This window comes from Centropristis striata, chromosome 12 (genome assembly GCF_030273125.1).
Source record: "Centropristis striata isolate RG_2023a ecotype Rhode Island chromosome 12, C.striata_1.0, whole genome shotgun sequence".
Taxonomy (NCBI): Eukaryota; Metazoa; Chordata; class Actinopteri; order Perciformes; family Serranidae; genus Centropristis; species Centropristis striata.
The window spans coordinates 6,375,160-6,395,644 of record NC_081528.1 but is presented as its reverse complement, the minus strand read 5'-3'; the positions used below and the strand labels follow the sequence as shown (position 1 = coordinate 6,395,644).

Here is a 20,485-nt window from a genome sequence, read left to right as displayed (position 1 = left end):
ATACACACGTTTTTTCCTGTCCAAGATTAACCCATTTAGGCCTAAAACACCTGGAAACCTTTTTTTAAATAACCCCCTAAAACCTGAAGTTTTTCTGGAAATTCAACAGAAGTGTCAACTCTTCCTACTAAATAATAGATTTTTCAGCCTCTGTAGCAGATAGAAATGAAATTCAAAAAGTATTTGAGAGCTTATAGCAGTTATATCTGAGCTCCCTCCGCTATAGTCGTCTTCCACCATGATTTCAGTTCTGGAAAAGTCCCATGATGCATTGCGACACTCCCACATGTATTCTGATGCATTTCATTGGCCAAGAGACCGAAAATAGGTGGAAAAATCTAAAAATACTACAAAACGACGTATCCACTTTCCCGGCCCCCCTCCGATAATGCTTTCCAGGGTTAAAGGGGTTAAGCTCATTCTGGTTCTCTTTCTACAATACTTTTTCAAAAGCTTTAAACAAACCGATGCCTTTGAGTGCTTTAACCTCGATCTTTGGTGTGCCTGAATAATTCACACACTTCACCAACAGGGAAAACAACTCTATTGCTTTTGCATCTCTGGTAGCCTGCAGACGTATCTTAATTCATTGGAAGGAGAAGAATCCTTCTAAATTAAAGGATAAAGGATCTAATGTCATTTCTACACTTAGAAAAAAATCAAGTACAGTATTAGGGGGTGCTCCGACAAATTTTATAATACAACACATGTTTAGACAAGGATTTTCACTTGTAATATTTAGGGAGAGGGGGTGGGACTTTATAAGTTTTACTTCTTCTCACTCCTTCTCGAATATGTATTCTACATGTCAGGTTAAATGTTTTGTCTGAGCGCAGAAAACGGATGTGCTGATTGGCCGAAGATGTTTAAAAAAAAAAAAAAAAAAAAAAGGAGGTGCCGATTGGCTGAAGAGGCGCTCTGTGTATCTGTGCTCGACTGCTCTGCCTTAACTACCCGGATGTTTGTCTCAGAAAATTGAAATTGAATTTTGCGAACTGAATGCAATTATTCAAGTTAAGCGATTCAAATTCAAATATAAATTATTCAAATTCAGTTTCTGGTGGCACATACTTCAGCCCAAAGAAAACACTTACTGCCAGCTAGCCAAGTTAATGTAACAGCTGACTACATAAATACTGGTGAGAATCATGAAAAACTTAAAGTAACTTTGGTGCCTGAACATAACAGAGTAGTTCTGTTTTATAACGTAAACCTGTTTAAAACAGCGATTGTCTGAACTTTAAATAGGACTGTCATATTTCATATCATAATATGAACTGTTGTGCAAACATTTTTGTAAGATACAAAGCTGCTGGTCAGGATTATTGGATACGACTGAGAGCTCCAGCTCAGATTGTTTGTGTCAGACATTTAAAGACAAATGCTTGAAGTGAATGGACACAATAATCAGGTTTATTCATTGATAAAGAAAATAATAATTAGTTGCAGCTGTTTATCCTGCAGACTGAATAGTTTGCAGAGTACTTTGGTTCCTTCTGAACATGAAATAAATCAAATTGATAGAATAATTTCTGTCCTGACTTGAAATAAAGGTGAAGTTCTGCTGCACTTCAGTTCAGTTTGGCTCAGTTTACTTTGTAGAGAACAGAAACACCTCAGTTTATCCCAATTATGAGAAATAAAGTCTGTTAAACCTGTAAAGTCTGTAAATCTGTTCAAGAGGGGCATACTGTTAAAAAAAAAAAAAAAAAGCTAAAATAAAAACACTTTCTCTGTACGATTCAGCAGCAGAAAAATAAAAACATGACATTTTTGACGTTAGTAGTCGAGTTTTTGCAAAATACTTTTGTTTGTTTGTGGAGTTTAAAATGATTCAAAGCTACAATAAACCTCTGATGTAACAGTGTGATGCAGAAACATTTCCAGCTCTGCTCTGCTGCTTTTGCACAATCCCAGTTTTAAAAAAACAAAAAAAACAGTCTTTTAGTTTGCATTCTCACCTTGCAGCAGGGACCAAACACTGAAATAAGGATTCAAACAGCCGCGCTCGTCTGCTTCAGTTCAGTTTGTGTGAGTCTGCGTCTCCGTCCGCTGAGGTTCAGTCAGTCATAAAGTCTCTAACTGACCGGTTTGATGGTAAGAAACCATCACGAGGAGGTTTTAATCCTCTCAAAGTGTTTCTCTGAGGAGTAAAACAGTTAATTGTTGAGATGTACCTGATAAAGAGGAAATCTTCAGCTCCAGGTTGTTTCTGTCTAGCGTGCAGATTAAATTCATCAATAAGTCAGTTTGTACCGTCGATCAACGCGTCCAGTTTCACCGATCAGTCGCTGAAGTCTGCAGGACCAGGACCAGGACCAGGACCAGGACCAGGACCAGGACCAGGACTGTGGAAAGGACCCGTGTAGCACCGTGAGATGAACCGTTAAAGCGTGCGTCCTCTACGCCAGGACGCACCACGGCGTCTGCTCCTGGTCACACTCCAGCTTGATGTTGACGACGGAGCACGGAGCGCCGCTGATGGTCAGATCCTGACGGGACTCCACCTGGTACCGCAGGTTAGTCAGACCCCCCTCAGGGTCCACCTTAAACTGCTCCTGCAGGAGAAGGGAGGGAGGAACAAGTGGATGAGGGAGGAGGAGGAAAAGGAGGAGTGACAATGGAGGACGTGTTGTATTTTATTTGATGTTTTTTGGGGGGTGAGGGGACTTAAATCTTTGTTCATGTTTTGATTTTATCAAATATTATCTTGGTCATGTCCATATATCTTACAGTTGTGTTTACTGTAGATGCATAATTGTTAGAATAAACGGCAGCATTTCCCTCCAAAACTCATAAAAGAAAAATGATCCATTAAACTGTTCAGAAACTAGAAGATAATCATAACTAGATATTATTAAGGAATGAATGACTCCGTCCCAAATGTCACTCGTGTTCTCAGGAAAGAAGGAAGACATTATAGTTTAACTTTGGTTCCTCCTCCAGGATCTTCCCATTAAAAGAATAATCTGTTCTATATGTTGCCAGGCAGCATTCAAACCAGAGAAATGTCATTTTAATCAAGGTAACATTTCCTCTGGTGTCACGTGTCAGCGTTGTGTTTGTCTGACAGAAGCTTCATAAATACACTTTTTATCCAGTTTGAAGCAAAGTTCTTACACTCAACTCTATCTGAGAAACACTGAATGAAGCAGTTTCACTTTTTTTTTTACTTGTGTCAATCAGCAGGTGTGTTTATTTTGGAGAAGAGCTCCGTCTTTTGTTATTGTTTTGAATCCTCCTGAAGTAAACTGTGTGTCTCTTGTACCTGTTTCTGAGCAGCGACTCTCTTCTGGTCTCTCTTCCTCCAGGCCGAGTCGTGGATGTGGAGGAAGGTTTTATATCCCGTCGTGATTCCACTTGGTCTGAAGAGCTGCAGAGAAACACAGCAACCCACTCATCAAAACTTTGAGCGTGCCTTACTTACTTAACTTACCTTTGATGCACAACGTGGGTCTAAAGTGACCCGACTAAGTTTTTATATTCTATATCTTTGCAATAAATTCATTTCATCTCTCAGTATTCCAGGTTTTCCTCAAATAACTTGTTTTTGATCATCATACATACTAATTTTTTGTTTTCATTTCTTACTTTTTGAATAAAAACCCTTTTTTGACCCATGTTGTGCATTAGAAGGTGTTTATATGTTGTCACCAATTTAAAACCTGACAAAGAAGACACAAATATTAACTATCCTATTGTGTTAATTTGGTGTTTTTTCCAATTGAAATTATTATTTGGTGGCTCTAATAAGTAATAAAATATGTGATTTTCCAATGTAATCTGGTGGTTCTAACAACTCTTTTAAAGTTAAACCTTAAAATAAGACAAACACAGTTAAACATATACTCAAATTTTTTAATTCAGTGAATCACTTTTTGTATCTCTACGCTTCTAATGCACAAGGTCATTTTTGACCCATGTGTGTAAACTTGATGATATAATACCAAAACTATTTTTCTTAATGTATGAAAGGAAAATGGATATAATGATCTGTTGTAATAAAAATAAAAAAAGTTATTCAAACATACAGCCAGCTTGAAATAACATGGGGAATGAATGCCAGTCATTTTTGAACCATGTTGTGTATTAGAAGGTGTTTATATGTTGTGCATCTAAGGGTTAAAGAACTAACAGGAATCAGATATCACATTCACCTGTCGGACAAAAACCTCACTGATCCAGAACAGAAACTAAAACAAAGACCCAAACATCGTCCAAAAACAGACACTACACTGGTCCTGATGTTCTCTGTAGTCCTGTACCTGTAACTCAGCTTTCCTCAGCCGTCTGTAGAACTCGTCGTCCTCTCGGCCCCAGCCCCAGAACCGGTTCGACATCCCGTTACACTGCGACAAAAAAGAAAAAAAGCTCACTTTTTATTTTCTGCTTATGAGCTCATAAAGTCTGCAAACACACAAAACACTGAGGGACTGAAAGCTGTGAAGAAAAGACAGGAAACAATACGAGTGAAGTCGTGGGAAGTCAAACAGCTCCCTCTGGTGGACAGTTTGTCAAAACATTAATGTGCTGAAAGAAAACTGTTTCCACTGCAGGAACTTTATTACATTTGATCTAAAGCTTCAGCTTCATAATTTTCCTCGAGCATTTCCTGTGTTCTATCAACCATGTATGCTAGATTTTGCTTTTATTGTAGTCGAACCTGCCTCACCAGTCAAACACCTGAACCTGTTTATTTAATAAGCTCCTGACATTTTGTTTCATTCCTGCAGTGAAAATGGGAAAAAAGTACAGTTTTACCATTTTCTTTAAATGATTTAAATGCCGATATTATCAGAATAATATGTTGTCTGTCAACTTCTTCCAGCATAAGTCTGTACTGATGGACAAACAAGCAGGTTAAGAGGTTTAATAGTGGAATAAACTGCCTGGAAGATGAAAAAACTCAAAATGTTCAGCAGTGACGAGCATGAAAGAAGCGTGTGGTACCATGTGGTAATGCTTCTTGGTGAGCAGCAGGATTCCTCCCACGTAGGTCTTGTAGTGGTAGAGCGGGTGCAGCTCGGGGGACGCCACGTGGAACGGGCCCTCCTCGGGGAAGCCGTAGTCCAGAGCCTCGTTCAGGGGCAGCAGGTCCACGTCGTGCATTGCCAGGTAGTCCGTGTCGTTCCCGCTCTCCAGGTAGCCCACGTTGATCAGAGACGCCCGGTTAAACCTGCAACAGGACACAACACGGCTGTGGTTACTTTTAGAGACATTTTGCTGAGTTATCAACAGCTGTTATATCTGAGCTCCCTCCGCTATAGTCGTCTTCCACCATGATTTCAGTTCTGGAAAAGTCCCATGTTGCATTGCAACACTCCCACATGTATTCTGATGCATTTCATTGGCCAAGAGACCGGAAATAGGTGGAAAAAACTACAAATACTACAAATACTACAAAACTACGTATCTGCTTTCCCAGCTTTATTGGGTTAATAAACGAAATGCATGAGCCCGACTCCAAAAAAAAATATATATATATATATTATTTATTTATTTTTGGGTAAAATTGTGCACACTATTAGGTCAAACTGTTGTATATGGGTACATGTGTGCACAATTGTGTTGTGTAAGTATACGGTTCTCTTAGTGTGTCAGACATGAAAGAAGAGGATTGGGGTGGGAGAAAATGTTATATATGCATACATGTCTATATAAAGATTTTTTTCTTTTAAATTTGTGCTTCTGTAACACATCTGTTTTTCCTGCAAATAAAAAATTTGAAATATAAAACATCTGATAGTGCGTCCTCAGCTACCCTGATGGCGTCCTCTCTGCAGATTAAAACCAGGTGCAGGTGTTCCTCACCTGTAGTGATCCGCCTGGTTGATGATGATGATCTTGTGTCTGATCTTCTTCTTGTTGAGGAACGTGTGCATGAAGGGGACGAACACCAGCAGCTCGTCGAAGCGTTCCCTGAACGGGATGATGAGCGCCAGTTTGTGGGGACCCCAGGACGGGTCGTCCTGACTGTCAGCACCATCGGCGGCGGCGGGACAGGGCGGCGGCTGCTGCAGGCGTCTGTCTTGGTGCGTGGCGGAGGACATGTCTCCTGAACAGCTGAGCTGCAGCCACAGCAGAGAGACCAGCAGCAGCACCATGCAGAGACCAAACAGCTTGTAAACCGTGCAGCGACCGGACAGGAACCTGAGACACAGAGACACGAGGACTTTAGAGACTAAAACCTGCAGCTGTCAGTTGTTAAAACACAACTTCATAATAGTAGAAGCAAACTAACACAGGAAACAACCACAAACCAGGCAGGGATTATTGTTTTTAACCCATTTAAGCCGGGAAAGCATTATCGTATTTCTACCATTATAACCGGGAAATCGGATACGTCGTTTTGTAGTATTTGTTGTTTTTTCCACCTTTTTTCGGTCTCTTGGCCAATGAAATGCATCAGAATACATGTGGGAGTGTCGTAATGCATCATGGGACTTTTCCAGAACCGAAATCATGGAGGAAGACGACTATAGTGGTGAGAGCTCAGATATAACAGCTATAAGCTCTCAAATACTTTTTGAATTTCATTTCTATCTGCTTCAGAGGCTGAAAAATCTATTATTTAGTAGGAAGCGTTGACACTTCTGTTAAATTTCCAGAAAAACTTCAGGTTTTAGGGGGTTATTTTATAATCGCCCAGAGGTTTTACAGGCATTTTTTCCAGGCGAGAAAATTATAAAAAGATTTTTTACATTAGACAAAGTGCAACCTGAAAAACATAAAAATCTGTTCACCTAACAGTTTTACCAAACTAAATGTATTATTATTTAGAAATAATGTAGTTTGAGAAGAAGACATTGATGATGTCTAATGTATAATTAAATTGATCATTGTATCATGTAAACTGATGGATTGAAGTGTTACGTTAACAGTGCAATGAAATGTGTTACTGGATGTAAACTGTTAAAACCCCAGAGTTGTAATTAGTTGCGTTATTGTGTATTATATGTTTCATTTATATATATTTTTCATCCCTGTCTCCCTGCCCTATCCACCCCTTTGTCATACTGTATTCATGTTAAGTATATGTTTGGACGGGTTGATGGCTAATTTCATTGTCCTAGTACTTGTTACTCTGTGCAATGACAATAAAGGTGATTCGGGTTCTGATATATGCAAAAATCAATAAAAAGCCAAGTGGAAAAAAAAGAAATAAAGTTTGGTCACACCTCAGGGCCGAGGAGACATCTTTTAAGCCCAATAAGCAACAAGAAGGAGTGATGTTTTAATTTTTACAGTTTTAATTACATTAAACTCAAACACTGCTGTCCTCAGCCAACTGTCTGTCCTTCAGAGGCTGAAGCAGGCTCAGTTTTAGTGCACAGTGGAGATATTGTTATTAATATCAGAGTCCAAAGTCAGGCTAAATTTAAGTGAGGGGAAAAATGACACACCCACTTTTTATGCAAATCCCACATCGTGTTTCTCCTGCTGTAAAATGTGTTAATTTGTCCTCCTGTTTTTTGATATATGTGCATCCTGGGGTCCCTGAACAGCATCAACAACATCTTTGAGCTGCATAAATCAGGTATGACTGGAAAGCTGAGACTCTTGTGGATTCAATGAGCCTAATTTTATTTTTCTGCGGTTCACACAACACAAGTGCTCGCCAAACAACTGCAGAAAAATACATTTATGTACAAAATGTCAGAAGTTTATGAGACCAAATCACAGCATGGATTTTTCTCCGCGGTTCTAAAGGTCTTGGTGTCTGAAGGTGGGATTCTGGACGGAGTTTTGAACCTTTTTGTTAAACCTCACATAAAAAATGTTAAAATTTAGCGCCATATTTGTGTAACAAAGGCTATTCACCCAGAGAGGTTAGCTGAAGCTGCTTTGTATTTCTGTCACGCAACATTCAAATATGAATTCAGTCATTTCATGAGAGACAAACCAGGATCATGCTGCATTCAGGCCACAACATGAAAAACTCCCATTATTCCGACATGGAAGTGTTGATGTATTATTCTAAACCTGCAGGCCTTATTGTGACACCAGACATATGTTAATTTGGCCTAAATTATCTTTTAAACCATGTTGAAAAAGATCAGAAATACAGCGCCGTATTAATTAGCAGTTTCTCCTCTCAGCTGCTGAGAATTACAGACCAACAGATGGGACCTGAACGCAGCGTGAGCCCTGCAGCAGGCAGAGTTTAATAAAAAACAAACCAATTAGCAAACTGCAGCAGAGGTTCCCAAACTGAGTCTCACCAACAGTTTTATTAACACACTTTCAGAACAGAGAAAATCAAATATCACAATATGTATTACGACAGTATTTAATATTTATACTGATATAAATGTCACAGGGACGTTTTATACTCATTATACCTAAATAGGTTTACTAAAATAAAAATTTTAATACAGGACTTTTACTGGCAGTGGAGTATTTTCACTTCTTTAAAATATTTGGATACTACTTCCACCACGGCTGCTGTTTGTTTATTTTGATTATTGTGAAATAAAAGGAATAAAATAAACAACAACAAAGCATTGTGATGTAGCAGCCAAGGTTATAATCGTTTTGGATTTTTCATTAGTTTAAGTTTTAATATCATTGTTATTTTTTATTTTCAAAATCAGTTAGTTTTAATGAGTTTTTAGAGTGAGTTTAATAATTTTATTTTTTGGAAAATGCTTAGTTTTAGTGTTAGTTTTAGGGGTTTTTTAATGGGGTATTTGTTGGGTGCCAGATTAAAAAAAGTCACAATAAATGTTGCCTTTATTTCCTTTGCCTTATCCACCTCGTCCCCAATAAGTTTATTAAGTCATAAAACTAGATAGATTAAATAGATTTCATATCATCCAAAAAAGGTTTACGTATGAAAAAATTTGACAAAGACGAAAACTAAGGACATTTTCACTATAATTTTAGTTAGTTTTGTAACCACACAATACAGTTTCAGTTAGTTATCGTTTTTTTAAAAACTTGTTTTTATTTTTTATTTCAGTTAATGAAAATGTTTTTTCAATTCTAGTTTTCGTTATTACTATAATAACCTTGTTAGCAGCTATGGCTGATAATACTATCAGCTTCAACTCTACAGAATAAACTATCGCAGCTCCTCTCTACTGTAAAGGAAAAGACTCAAAAACTTGTTTCCACTCTGACCCTGCAGCTCTTTACCTTCACTAAGTTAACATTTGTTCATTTAAATTCTCTCTGCGCAAAATATTTAGATTTATTAATTAGTCATGCATGCATTATTTTGTTTTTATACATTTGATCTGAACATTGTTGGAGAACAAGAATGAATTGCCATCAACTGAATACTTTCAACCCCTGAGATTCAAACACAAACCCACGGTTATATTTTTCATGGCTGCATCATTTAATCAAGAACAAAAATTAATTTTTGCACCATTTAAAAGTCAATTCTTAAATATTTCCGCCTCATTTTGGAAGCCAATGTTTTGTTTACTTTAGTTACCTTTTAGGTTAAGAATATTTACACAAAATATTGCGAAAAGCTAATAAATAATGACGTATTATTATGGAATAAAAAACAAGCATACAAACCGCTGCATCATTTCATCAATAACAAATATTCACTTTTGGATAATTTACACTCTTTTGTTATATTCAGCTCGGTAGATTTGAGACCTTTGTAAACTTTGGGATATCCGTAGAATTGAAATAAACAAAAGCTTGAGTGGACGGCCCTCTGCAGGCCCCTGACCACAGTTTGGGAACCTCTGACTGAAACAAGGAGCAGCAGTTTTTACTCACTTTTCCTTCTGATGAGGAACTTTAGAGGTTTCACTTCTTCAAAAGGCCAAGAAACATTTTTCATTATTTAATCTGTAAATAATTCTTACTTTCTATATTCTGTAGCATTTTTAAATGTAATTTGTACTGCAATAACATGCAAATAAGAGGTACTTGTACTTCACTTGAATATTTACATTTTATGCCACTTTATACTTCTACATCTCAGAGATAAATATTGTAGTATACTGTTACTTCACTAAATTAAATTAATTACTTTAATTACTTTAAGTACAATACAATTAATATTGATGCCAATTTTTTTTTTTACATTTTCGACGCAGGACTTTTACTTGTCACAGAATATTTCTACACTGTGCTATTAGTACTTTTACTGCCTCTTCATCAAAATTGAAGAGTAACTTGGGACATTTTTTAAAAATACTTTAATACTTTAACTCCATTTGCCAGTTTACTTAAATACTTTTACTGGAATAGTTTCAATTTTGGACTTCAACAGGAATTAATAGGAATAAAACAGTTTGAAGAAGCAGCTTTAAATCAACAGAGCAAAACAAAACAATAATTATATATTATTGAATCTAATGATATAATGTAAAATAGTACGTCTTCCACTGCTGCTGTTATATTATTGTGAAATAACAGAAATAAAAGTTTACAGTTGGATGTAGCAGCATTAAACAACAATAATAATATAATATAAAAAAATATATATAAAAATAAAATATGCAAAATAGTACGTCTTCCACTGCCGCTGTTATATTATTGTGAAATAACAAAAATAAAATAGTTTACAGTTGGATGTAGCAGCTTTAAAAAATAATAAATATAAAAAAATATATAATGTAAAATAGTACGTCTTCCAGCACTGCCGCTGTTATATTATTGTGAAATAACAGAAATAAAAATAGTTTACAGTTGGATGTAGCAAGCTTTAAAGAAAATAATAACAATAATATATATATAATAACAGAAATAAAAATAGTTTACAGTTGGATGTAGCAAGCTTTAAAGAAAATAATAACAATAATATATATATATATATATAATGTAAAATAGTATTTTATAATAAATAAATAATAATAGTATTTTTTTTTAATGTGAATTAACAGGGGGAAAAGCAGTTTAGAGTTTGATGAAGCAGCTTTAAATATCTAAAAGAGTTTAGGACATAAACAGGAATTAAAATGAATAAAGCAGTTTAGTTTGAAGTAGCAGCTTTAAATCAATAGATCAAAACAACAGACTGATAAATTATAATAACAATAATAATAATAATAATAATAATAATCATAAAAAATGTGTCTCACCTTCTCTCCTCTTTGAAGTAGAGGACAGGTTTCCTCCTCGATGAGTACATCATGTTTAAAACTAGTTTTTAATTGATAAAAACAGCCGCTAACTCACATTAATGTCTCCCTGCTGCTCTGTGAGAACTGTGAGCTAGCTCCACTCAGACCCTCCGGCTGGTCGCCTTCTCTCTGAGTCAACATTTGTTCAGTAGATCAGGATATCAAAGATAAAACTGGCATGTTTCTGTTTCTGGGAGCTAACAGGCTAACAGCTGCTACTGGACACGTAGCATGTAGCGGTTCTCACACTCCGATGCTCCGGGTTCAAACGTCTTCTCCTGGTATTTTTAGTCCGGTTTATCCTCCACCGAGTGTCCGTTAGCGGCCGGATTCAGGGGGGTATTTAACCCGTCACGGTAAGAACTGAACCGGAGGAATATTTTACGGTAATCCCACGGTGGAAAATATCAAACAGACAGCCGATTGTAATGATGTCCAACCGGGATTTCAGTCCGACTCGCAACGGCGGCGATTAGCAGGAAAGGTTCCTACCTATTTTTCCCTCCACTTTTATAAATCGTCACCCTGTTGAATTAATTGCCTCGTCATTTTTTCAAGTTTTGCAGGAAACACAGAAAACTTCACCAAAAGTGTAACATATGACATTTATTAATCATTTCACTCAAAAAGGATGTAACAAAAGATGGCTGTTGGCATAGTAATAACACTGTGTAAATTATGTAACTTAAGAGAAATAAATGACTTAGGCAATTTTTTGAACATGCCTTTGTGACTTAAGCAAGATATGGTAACACTTTATTTTGAAGGTGTCTACATAAGAGTGACACGAGCGTGTCATAAACATGACATGACAAGTATCATGAGCATTAATGACACTTTGAAGTTCAATGTGTCATTAATGTTCATGACACCTACCATGCCTAAAATTATTGACTAAATACTAAATTCTATTGTTTTCGTATTGGATACTGTTTATTATATACTTATCGGAGCTGAAGTTCAACTTCTAAGATTAAAAAACACTCACCTCACTTAAATGTATGACATTTCAACTAACAGAGATAAAATAATGGATAAATGAAAAGTTATGACATTTTACAGTACTGTAATTTTCATTAATACATAAAATAGTGGAGCCTTCACATAAAGCATTAAAACTAAACTATCAAATAAATATATTCCTATAACACTTTTACCCTTGAACCAAAAAAAAAGTACAAAATGCTGATATAACATCTTTATAAAAATGTAATAGTGGAGAATTTTTTACAGTAGAATATTTTTGTATGTAATGAGTAATTCTTCCAGCACTGCAGGAGAAACATGCAATATATAAAAAAAATAAAAAAATAAATAGGATTAATTTCTGTCTCCACTTTCTAGACTGGATCAATACAAACTGTATAAAGAGTTTTATTTCTATTATGATTATTTTATTATTTCAATGTATTACAATATTTTGCATTTTAAATACATAACTTGATCCCATAAAAACCTCCTGAAGTGATTTGAAAAACTGGGTTTTAAAGCAGAAAAGTAAAGAATAAAACGTTTCATTCCTTTAAACCAAATGTGACAAAACTTTATTCAAGTGCAATTTCAGACAGATTTCACAAGGACAGAATCTCTCTAAAAATAAAATAAATTCAAGCCCCTCTTCCAGATTCAAACTCTAACCAGGAAAACTTTTCTGAAATCTACCAGCACAAACCACCAGAGGAAAAAAATAGAAGAAAGAGAAATAAAGTTTTTATTAAAGGTGGAGAAGGACAAACTTCAAAATAAGATTCAGGTTTTTTACTCCTCAGATTCAGATTTAATCTTCACTGAACTTCAGAGGATTTAAAAAACCATTAAAAACCATTTCACTGTTGATTTCTCACCGAACAAAACCATGCGGAAGCTGAATGTTTGGTGGTTCAGATCTGTTTAGCTCTGTCTGAATGAGAAGAAAAAGTTACAACTGTTCTCAATTAATAATTTTTGTCATTTTATACCAGAAAAATAAAAAACTGGAGCTAAAGATTCAGCCACTTAGATGCAGCGCTGCTCTATCTTTAAATTTTAACTTTTCTTCAGGGAGCAGAAAGTTGTTTTGTTTTGTTACAACTTTTTGCAATATTCCTTGAATTCCAGAGATACAACATATGAAGCTTTCAGGTCAAAACAAAAAGCTTTTTTCTTTTCAAATGACTGGATTGTGGTAAAGAAAAGTGGGGATCCAGACAGTGACGAAGCAAATAGATGCAACTAAAAAACTATCAAACCAGGAGCCTGTTGAGCAAATAATTCAGCTTTATTTCAGTAAATTTGACTCATTTTCAATTGATTTGGTTCTATGAAGTGAATAAGTCAAGTTTTCCCAATAATAACTGAGCTTAAACAATGTTGAATTTACTTTATGGAACCAAATAAACTATAAAGGAGTCTGAATAATCGAAATAAGCCTGAAAAACTTTCTGAAACAGCCCCAGTTCTCTAATTTTATGCTCTTCAATGAAAAAGTTCCAGGAACTAAAAGTCTCCTTGTAAAGTTTCTGTGATTAAAAAAACCACGGTGGCATTTAAACGCTACAAAATAATCCAGAATATTCTGTGCGTCTCCACCAGCAGACCAACAAAATCACATGGACAGAAACATACATTCAGTTTGGACAGTAAAAATGCAGATTCAATCAGCAACAAACAGGAAAGTGAGTCATCGAGTCAGGCGGAAAAAATGAAAGAAAGATAAGAGACAGAAAGCAAAACCTTCAACCCTGATATCGATCAATATTTCACCTCATTAATGAAAACTACAGCCTCAATTAAACATCTGTTTTGCTGAATAAACACGTCTGTCTGGAGGAGAGTTGCAACCAAAGTCACTTAACTGATTATTCAATGAGAAGAAAATCAGATCTGTAACTTTTTTGATAATCAGTTTGTCATTTAAGTTAATAAACTTAACAGGCCGACTGAGACGCTCCTGCAGTAAAATTAGAGGTTTTCTAAAGGGAGTCTGGTGCTGATGGAAACATAAAATCAAAGTTCTTTGTAGCTGCTTTATTAAGTCATTTTTCAAGCAAAAACAACAAAACTAGTATCACTTCCAGGTTCTTAAATGTGAGGATTTGCTGCTTTTCTTGATCTTATATGAGAAGAAATGTGATATTTTTGGATTTGGATAAAAACAAGACATCTGATGACATTTTTTGAGGATCTGAGATCGTGTAACAGGCTTTTCTCACCGTTTATTTATTTATCGATCGTACGATTTAATCAATGAACATAATCTTTAGTTGTGTCTGAGTTCTGCAGCTGGAAACTGAAATGGAAACGCAGCGTTTTCTGCTTCTATAGATGTTTAAATCAAGCCAGTTGTTGAAATGAGACAAGAAAAAAAAGGAGTAAAAAGCCGCTCAGAGGTCAGAAATCTGTCCGAACACTGACAATATTAATATTCTGCAGCTGTTGGCACAATGTAAAAGCTTTGATATACTTTTAACTAAAAGCTCATGTGATGCTGCCAAACAAATCATCATGTTCTTGTCACAGAATTAATATCAAACGTCCAAACAAGATGCAGGTAATCATGACGAGTGGGGACAGAAAGACTCAAACTTTGCTGCTAAATCTCCACCTTGTGTTTCCCAAAATGATTTTACAGACAAAACCTGATTCTGATTTCTGTGTTTGCTTCGGACTGTGAACTGTCGACTCTGAACGATATCTCATGTGGCCAGTAACACGTCAGAAAACAGAAAGAAAAAAAAAACGGGAAAATCAGTTTCCACCACTGTGGGCCTGGTGGACGCCGGCGGTGAGTAATAAATAGAGTCGTCTCACGTTCCCCTGATCGTTTACTGCATATGTGAGGGGCTCGTTACAAACAACAGGGCTGCTGAGGAAACAATGAGGACGTCAAAATAAAAAGAATCATCTAAAGATGTTGTTTTCAAGCCGAATCGTGCAGCTGGATTTCTTCAGCAGTTTTTTCCTCCGACAGCAGCAGCGACCGCCGACACTAGTCACTGCATCAATCAGTAGAGACCAAACACACTCACACACTCTCTCTCTCTCTCGCACACACACACACAGTGGGACAGTTACACCAGTTTCTTGGCCTCGAAGAAGCTCTTGAGGTGTCTCATCTGCCAGATGCCGATGGCCACCAGGATGAGCGTCTGCACGATGGACCACCAGAGGACCCGCTGGTTGGTGCTCTCACTGGTCTGACGGAAACGCTCCTCACGGTACTGAGGGAGGACAGAGGGACATGTTTCAGGATCAGGACATCAATTGAATTCAATTCAACTGGCTTTATTGGCATGATGTAACACTGTACATATTGCCAAAGCAAGCGTCAGAAAAAAAGGATAACAGTAAGGAAAGCAATATTTACAATAAATTATTATAATTCTATCATTCATTTTAAAGGAATTAAGAAAAGAAAAACTAATAACAATAAAAGAAAGCAATATTTACAATCATTGAATTACAATCAATCTAACCGTCCCAGCAAAGAAGAAGAAAGCTGTGTGTCACTCGCTGTCCCTCAGTGTGTGACAGGCAGAAACATAGACTGCTGAAACCCAAAATGCAATAAGCTTTTTTATAGCCATATTAAAGGCGGCATGTTTAAGCATGCTCAAATGACCAGAACACACATATAATAAAATAATCACGATTACAACAATGCCGTCTCGCATTTGAATTAATCTGAAACACAGTTTCAATATAATGCAACAAAGTTATGTGCAAGCTTCCACTTTTATGAGCAAAGAGGATGATGGCAGGAACAGGATCAGAGGCAGAAAGCAGATAAGTTGGGACAATGTTATAATATTTTGAGCCGCGTTGAACAAAAATTGCAGCAAGTGTAAATGAGCGTGGAGCTAAAAAACACAACCCTGTCATCATAACACAGGCTGGAAAAATGGAAGAAGATAACTTCTACGCTTCATTTTAAGATTAAGTGCATTTTGAATAGCCTGCATTTATTTATCAATTAACATTACAGTTTTTGATTTTACATTTTACAAAGGAAATGTTTATTTACACGTCTTTAAATGCATTTTACACGACCGCCATTACATTTTTCATCTCAGGCACCCCCTAGCGGCAGCTCGTGCACCCCCGGGGGTCCACGCACCACACTTTGGGAATCCCTGCTTTAACACATTTATCAGACGTCTACTGGAAATAATCCACGAGTGTGTAAGAGTTTTTAAACTGACCCTCTGGTAGTTCTGCTCCTTCTGGATCTGGTCCACCTGCTCCACCAGCTGTCGGACTCTCAGCTGCAGCTCCGTCAGCTTGTCTTTGGCGGCGATCTCGGCGTAGTTGTTGGCGTGTTCTCCCACCTGGATGTCCAGGTGAACCCTCTGCAACACAAGGTCAGCAGTGACTTATTGAAGCATCACAACCTGAATAATCTGACAGCAGCACAGTGACAGGAGCTGCTGACACAAACCTCTGCCTTCAGAATATTATAGGAAGTAGAGCATGACACAGGAGTGGATATTCACTCTCGTCCCATCCCACTCCCAGAGAAAAAATCCCATCCCACTCAAAATTACTCCCACTCCCATCCCACGCTGTTTTTTTAAATTAATAAGGTAGTCATCAGGAAAGTCAATGGTTTTTGTGAGAGTAATGCATTTTTATTTGGTTTCCTTCAAAGCAACATTTTAGTACAGTATGTTTTTACCCTGACTGCACTATGCAAGTCAAGGTCCTCAGTCAACTTGCATATAAAAAAGGCAAAATAACGCAAGTCAAAATAGTTTTGGCTCACTGAAAGATGACTACAAAAATGGACGCGTCTGTCATATTGGTTGTTTAACATGGCTGAAAATCATCATCTATTAATGGTGTTCCCACTCCTGCCCGCTCCCGTTCAGTTTTATTCCGGTCCTGTCCCAATCACGGGACTAACAAAACTTTGACTCCCCGTGGGATTCCCAACAAATGTCATCCTCTAATAGGAAGGCTAGAAGGCAACGTGAACACAAAGACAAAAGAGAAATGGCTTCAGGGAAACAGAGATATGTCATTCTAACTGTCATTCTGCACAACAACATGTTTGAGTTGTTCCCACTTCTAGCCAGGACTTATAGATTTATATGGATTTGATATATTACAGTGCAACACAAGGACAGAGAGGAAAACACCCTGAAACTTGGGCTTTTTTGTGTTCACAGGGTTTAAGTTAAAACAACATAGGAGAACCCTCCTCACCAGCATGCCTCCGGCGAACAGCGAGAACTTGGAGGAGTTGGAGTGCAGACAGATCTGGTGCTCTCCTGGTGTGTGTGACGTGAAGGTGAACCTGCCCTCTGAGCCGTACTGCCGAGACAGAATCACCTGCAGCAGGAAACACACACAGACCAGTTAAACACTGCAGATTATCAGCTGATCGTGGTGACAGAACATGTTTGGATCTTTTAGTTCACCTTGTCGTCAGGATCTTTGACCTCCACAAACATGCCCAGCCCCTGAGTGGCCGGCAGGTATTCTTCTCTCTGTTTGTCGTACAGCTGAGTCCGATAGTTACCTGCACAGGGAGGAACACAGGTGAGTCAGGGGGACACTTCTTCAGAGGTTTAACTCTTCTTGGCAGGTCATATGACGACACCCGAGCCAGATTCATTCTCTGATAAAGTTCATATTCTTTGCACGACAAAAGCAGTCATTGGAAACTCTCAGACTCAGACAAACTGCGATACAAACGGCGTGCAAAACTGCCTGGATCTCATGTTCAACTCGACACTCTGAATCTGTTCATCTGCAAACAAACAAAGTAGCGTGCGTCCTAGTTTTTGAAGCTGCTATTTTTGGTGCCAAATCTGGGTTGAATAAACACAAAACATGCAGTCACTCACAGTGGACGTTCCACGCTTGTTTAACTCTATGGAGTCTTGGGCTAATAGTCCATTACTGAAGCCTTTTCATCCTGCCTGTATACACCACTTTAAAAATGTTTAAATGGGGGCGCCCCGGTGGCACACCTGGTAGAGCGCGTACCATAGAGGCTTTGACCTCGCAAGCGGGCGGCCCGGGTTCGAGTCTGACTCGGAGCCCTTTCCCGCATGTCTTCCCCTCCGTCTCCCCCTTTCACTCTCTCTCACACTATCAAATAAAGCCTTGAAAAATGGCCAAAAAAAAAATTTTTAAATGCCATGTTGGTATATTTTTAAGCACCTTTTGGTCATTTTGTGTCTTTTGTTGTGTCTTTTTTTAGTCATTTTGTGTGTCTTTTTTAGTCATTTTGTGTATTTTGTTGTGTCTTTTTTAGTTATTTTGTGCCTTTTTTAGTCATTTAGTGTCTTTTTTAGTCCTTTAGTCCAACATAAAATGTGAATCTTTTTTTTAACTTTCAAAACACTATCATGCTCAAAGAATTTTAAATGTTGCAAATGTGAACAAAGGTGTCAAATCTAACATATAAGAGGGTTATATCCAGTTCTATTATTTTATACTAAATATATTTGAGCTTGTCTCCAGTTTTACTTGGTATATCATCATCAAACTGAAACTGGCCTCATGGAGTTTACAGCCAGAACTTTAGAGGTAAATTTACAGTTACCATTAGTCACCTGTGTGATCTGTGAGAGGTTAGAAAATTAAGTGCACCTTTTGCTTTATTGTCCCTTATATCACCAGCTTAAAATATCCTGATGTGACTTCTGATGAATGCAGATTTCACCCGTTTACAAAGTGAAAGTTTCACTGAGCTTGGTTTGTGTTAAATACTTTACAATTACGATTTACAATTTCATGTGTTAAAGCTGTGTTTGTGTTTCGTGACAGTGAGAAGAGCAAATCTGTGCATAAATGGACGTTCCTGATCATTTTACACCATCTTAAAAGGGTAAACCAGCCATTTCAAACAGATATGTTTAATTCACCACAGCTTTGATTTATACACATTACTGAAAGCATAAACATGTTCAATACTTTATGATTGAGACCAAATAAATATATTTATGCAGAGGTAACGTAAACTAGCCTTTCAGTTTCAGTGTTATAGCTTCAGTTCAATTATCAGAACAATACAAATATGTACTTGAAATGAATCATAATAAGTAGGCTTGTGTTTTATCAACAGTCACTTTGACTGTAACAGACCTGTCTGCTTTTTGTAACAAACTATGGAGGAACTTCTGCAAATATATTTGAAAAACCTAAAGTCACTGCAACTGCAATGTCCCTGACACTCATGTGACATCATGCTGAATATTACTTTTATTTAAGTAAAGTTATTAGTACTTACTTAAGAAAGGTTATTAGTACCTTTACTTCAGCAAAAGGATCTAATTATGTCTTCCTACACTGCTTGTGTGTATTTATGAGTTTCTTAAATGTTGAAAAAGTGATATTATATGATTAAAATGTGTTAGAAATGCACATATACTATAACTTATGATTCAGCAGTTTGTGTTCAGCTCTTAAAGGTGTGTTTCTGTGTGTATGTGTGTGTGTGTGTGTGACTTTATTAAGCTGTAAATCAACACATCAGCAGCAAAGTAAAGTTGACCTTAATTATTTTTAAAAATTGGATTTATATTTAGTAGTTTACAGAAGGTTTGGGCAGTGCATTAAAGATGTTTGATCTAACGTATTCTTATTATTTTATATTTATTAAACATATGTTTAGTAGTTTTGAGTAGGTTGTGGAACTACACTTATTTTCCAACATTTTTGTTATTTATTTTAATATAATTTACTGTCATAATTATCAAAATGAACATATACGTGTATATAATATTTGTTTTTCTTTTTATTAGTTTTATTTTAATGGTATTTTACATTCAATAAAATCCACTGTTACATTTAACAAATGGGAGCTGTAATCATAAACAACCGTAATCTGGACATTTATATGTTTTTGAAACGGGGGTTAAATGTTGTTAAGTGACTTTACAGGATTGTAATGTGGTGTTAGCGTGTTTCCTGTTTAACTAGAAAGACAAACATAAGGACATATACTAGCTAAAGATTTAGCTTCATGAAATGACAAATATTGCAGCTTTATGTAACATTTACAGCTGATGAAAAACATTTAAATATATGAAGAGGTTCTGCAGTTTGTGTCGAGCTCCTCTGACTGTGTTTATTAAGCTGTAAATCAACACATCCGCAGTAAAGATCCTTGTATGACACGAAGCACGAAGTTGAGCCCAGTTAGCCGATTAGCTAACTCCTTCAAGTTGGGGAGCTAGTTAGCATTAGCAGTCTGACTTCCTGCCGCCGCGGACACTCACCGATTATCATCGTCTCGTCCGGGATCTCCTCTATGAAGCATTTCTTCTCCGTCTCTCCGATGTGGAAGTACAGAGAGGACACGGCGCTGTAGAAAACGTTTAGAAGTAAAACCGACAACACGCACGGCTTCATCCTGACAGACACCATCTTCCTGCCGGGACACAGAGCGAAGACTGAGCATG

At 37.0% G+C, this 20,485-nt stretch overlaps 2 protein-coding genes across 3 annotated transcripts; both read right to left on the bottom strand.

Moving 5' to 3' along the window:
- Positions 1-1,385: 1,385 nt before the first annotated feature.
- Positions 1,386-11,565, bottom strand: b4galt7 (xylosylprotein beta 1,4-galactosyltransferase, polypeptide 7 (galactosyltransferase I)). 2 transcript variants are annotated; one of them, XR_009395369.1, is made up of 7 exons: positions 11,052-11,565; positions 5,812-6,150; positions 4,951-5,176; positions 4,266-4,349; positions 3,269-3,373; positions 2,257-2,558; positions 1,386-2,143 (listed from the first exon to the last, which is right to left on the bottom strand). XR_009395369.1 is itself a non-coding variant. In XM_059346887.1 (6 exons), exons 1-6 carry the CDS (start codon positions 11,102-11,104, stop codon positions 2,403-2,405), a joined length of 963 nt encoding a protein of 320 aa, XP_059202870.1. In that variant the 5' UTR covers positions 11,105-11,565; the 3' UTR covers positions 1,386-2,402. The 2 variants fall into 2 exon arrangements, 1 of the variants encoding a protein (XP_059202870.1); XM_059346887.1 differs by having other exon boundaries at positions 1,386-2,558.
- A 1,040-nt stretch (positions 11,566-12,605) lies between these two features.
- On the bottom strand, positions 12,606-20,485 carry LOC131981867 (transmembrane emp24 domain-containing protein 9). The gene is made up of 5 exons (XM_059346371.1): positions 20,303-20,485; positions 17,492-17,592; positions 17,277-17,402; positions 16,274-16,420; positions 12,606-15,292 (listed from the first exon to the last, which is right to left on the bottom strand). The coding sequence occupies exons 1-5, from the start codon at positions 20,448-20,450 to the stop codon at positions 15,143-15,145; spliced, it is 672 nt and encodes a 223-aa protein (XP_059202354.1). The 5' UTR covers positions 20,451-20,485; the 3' UTR covers positions 12,606-15,142.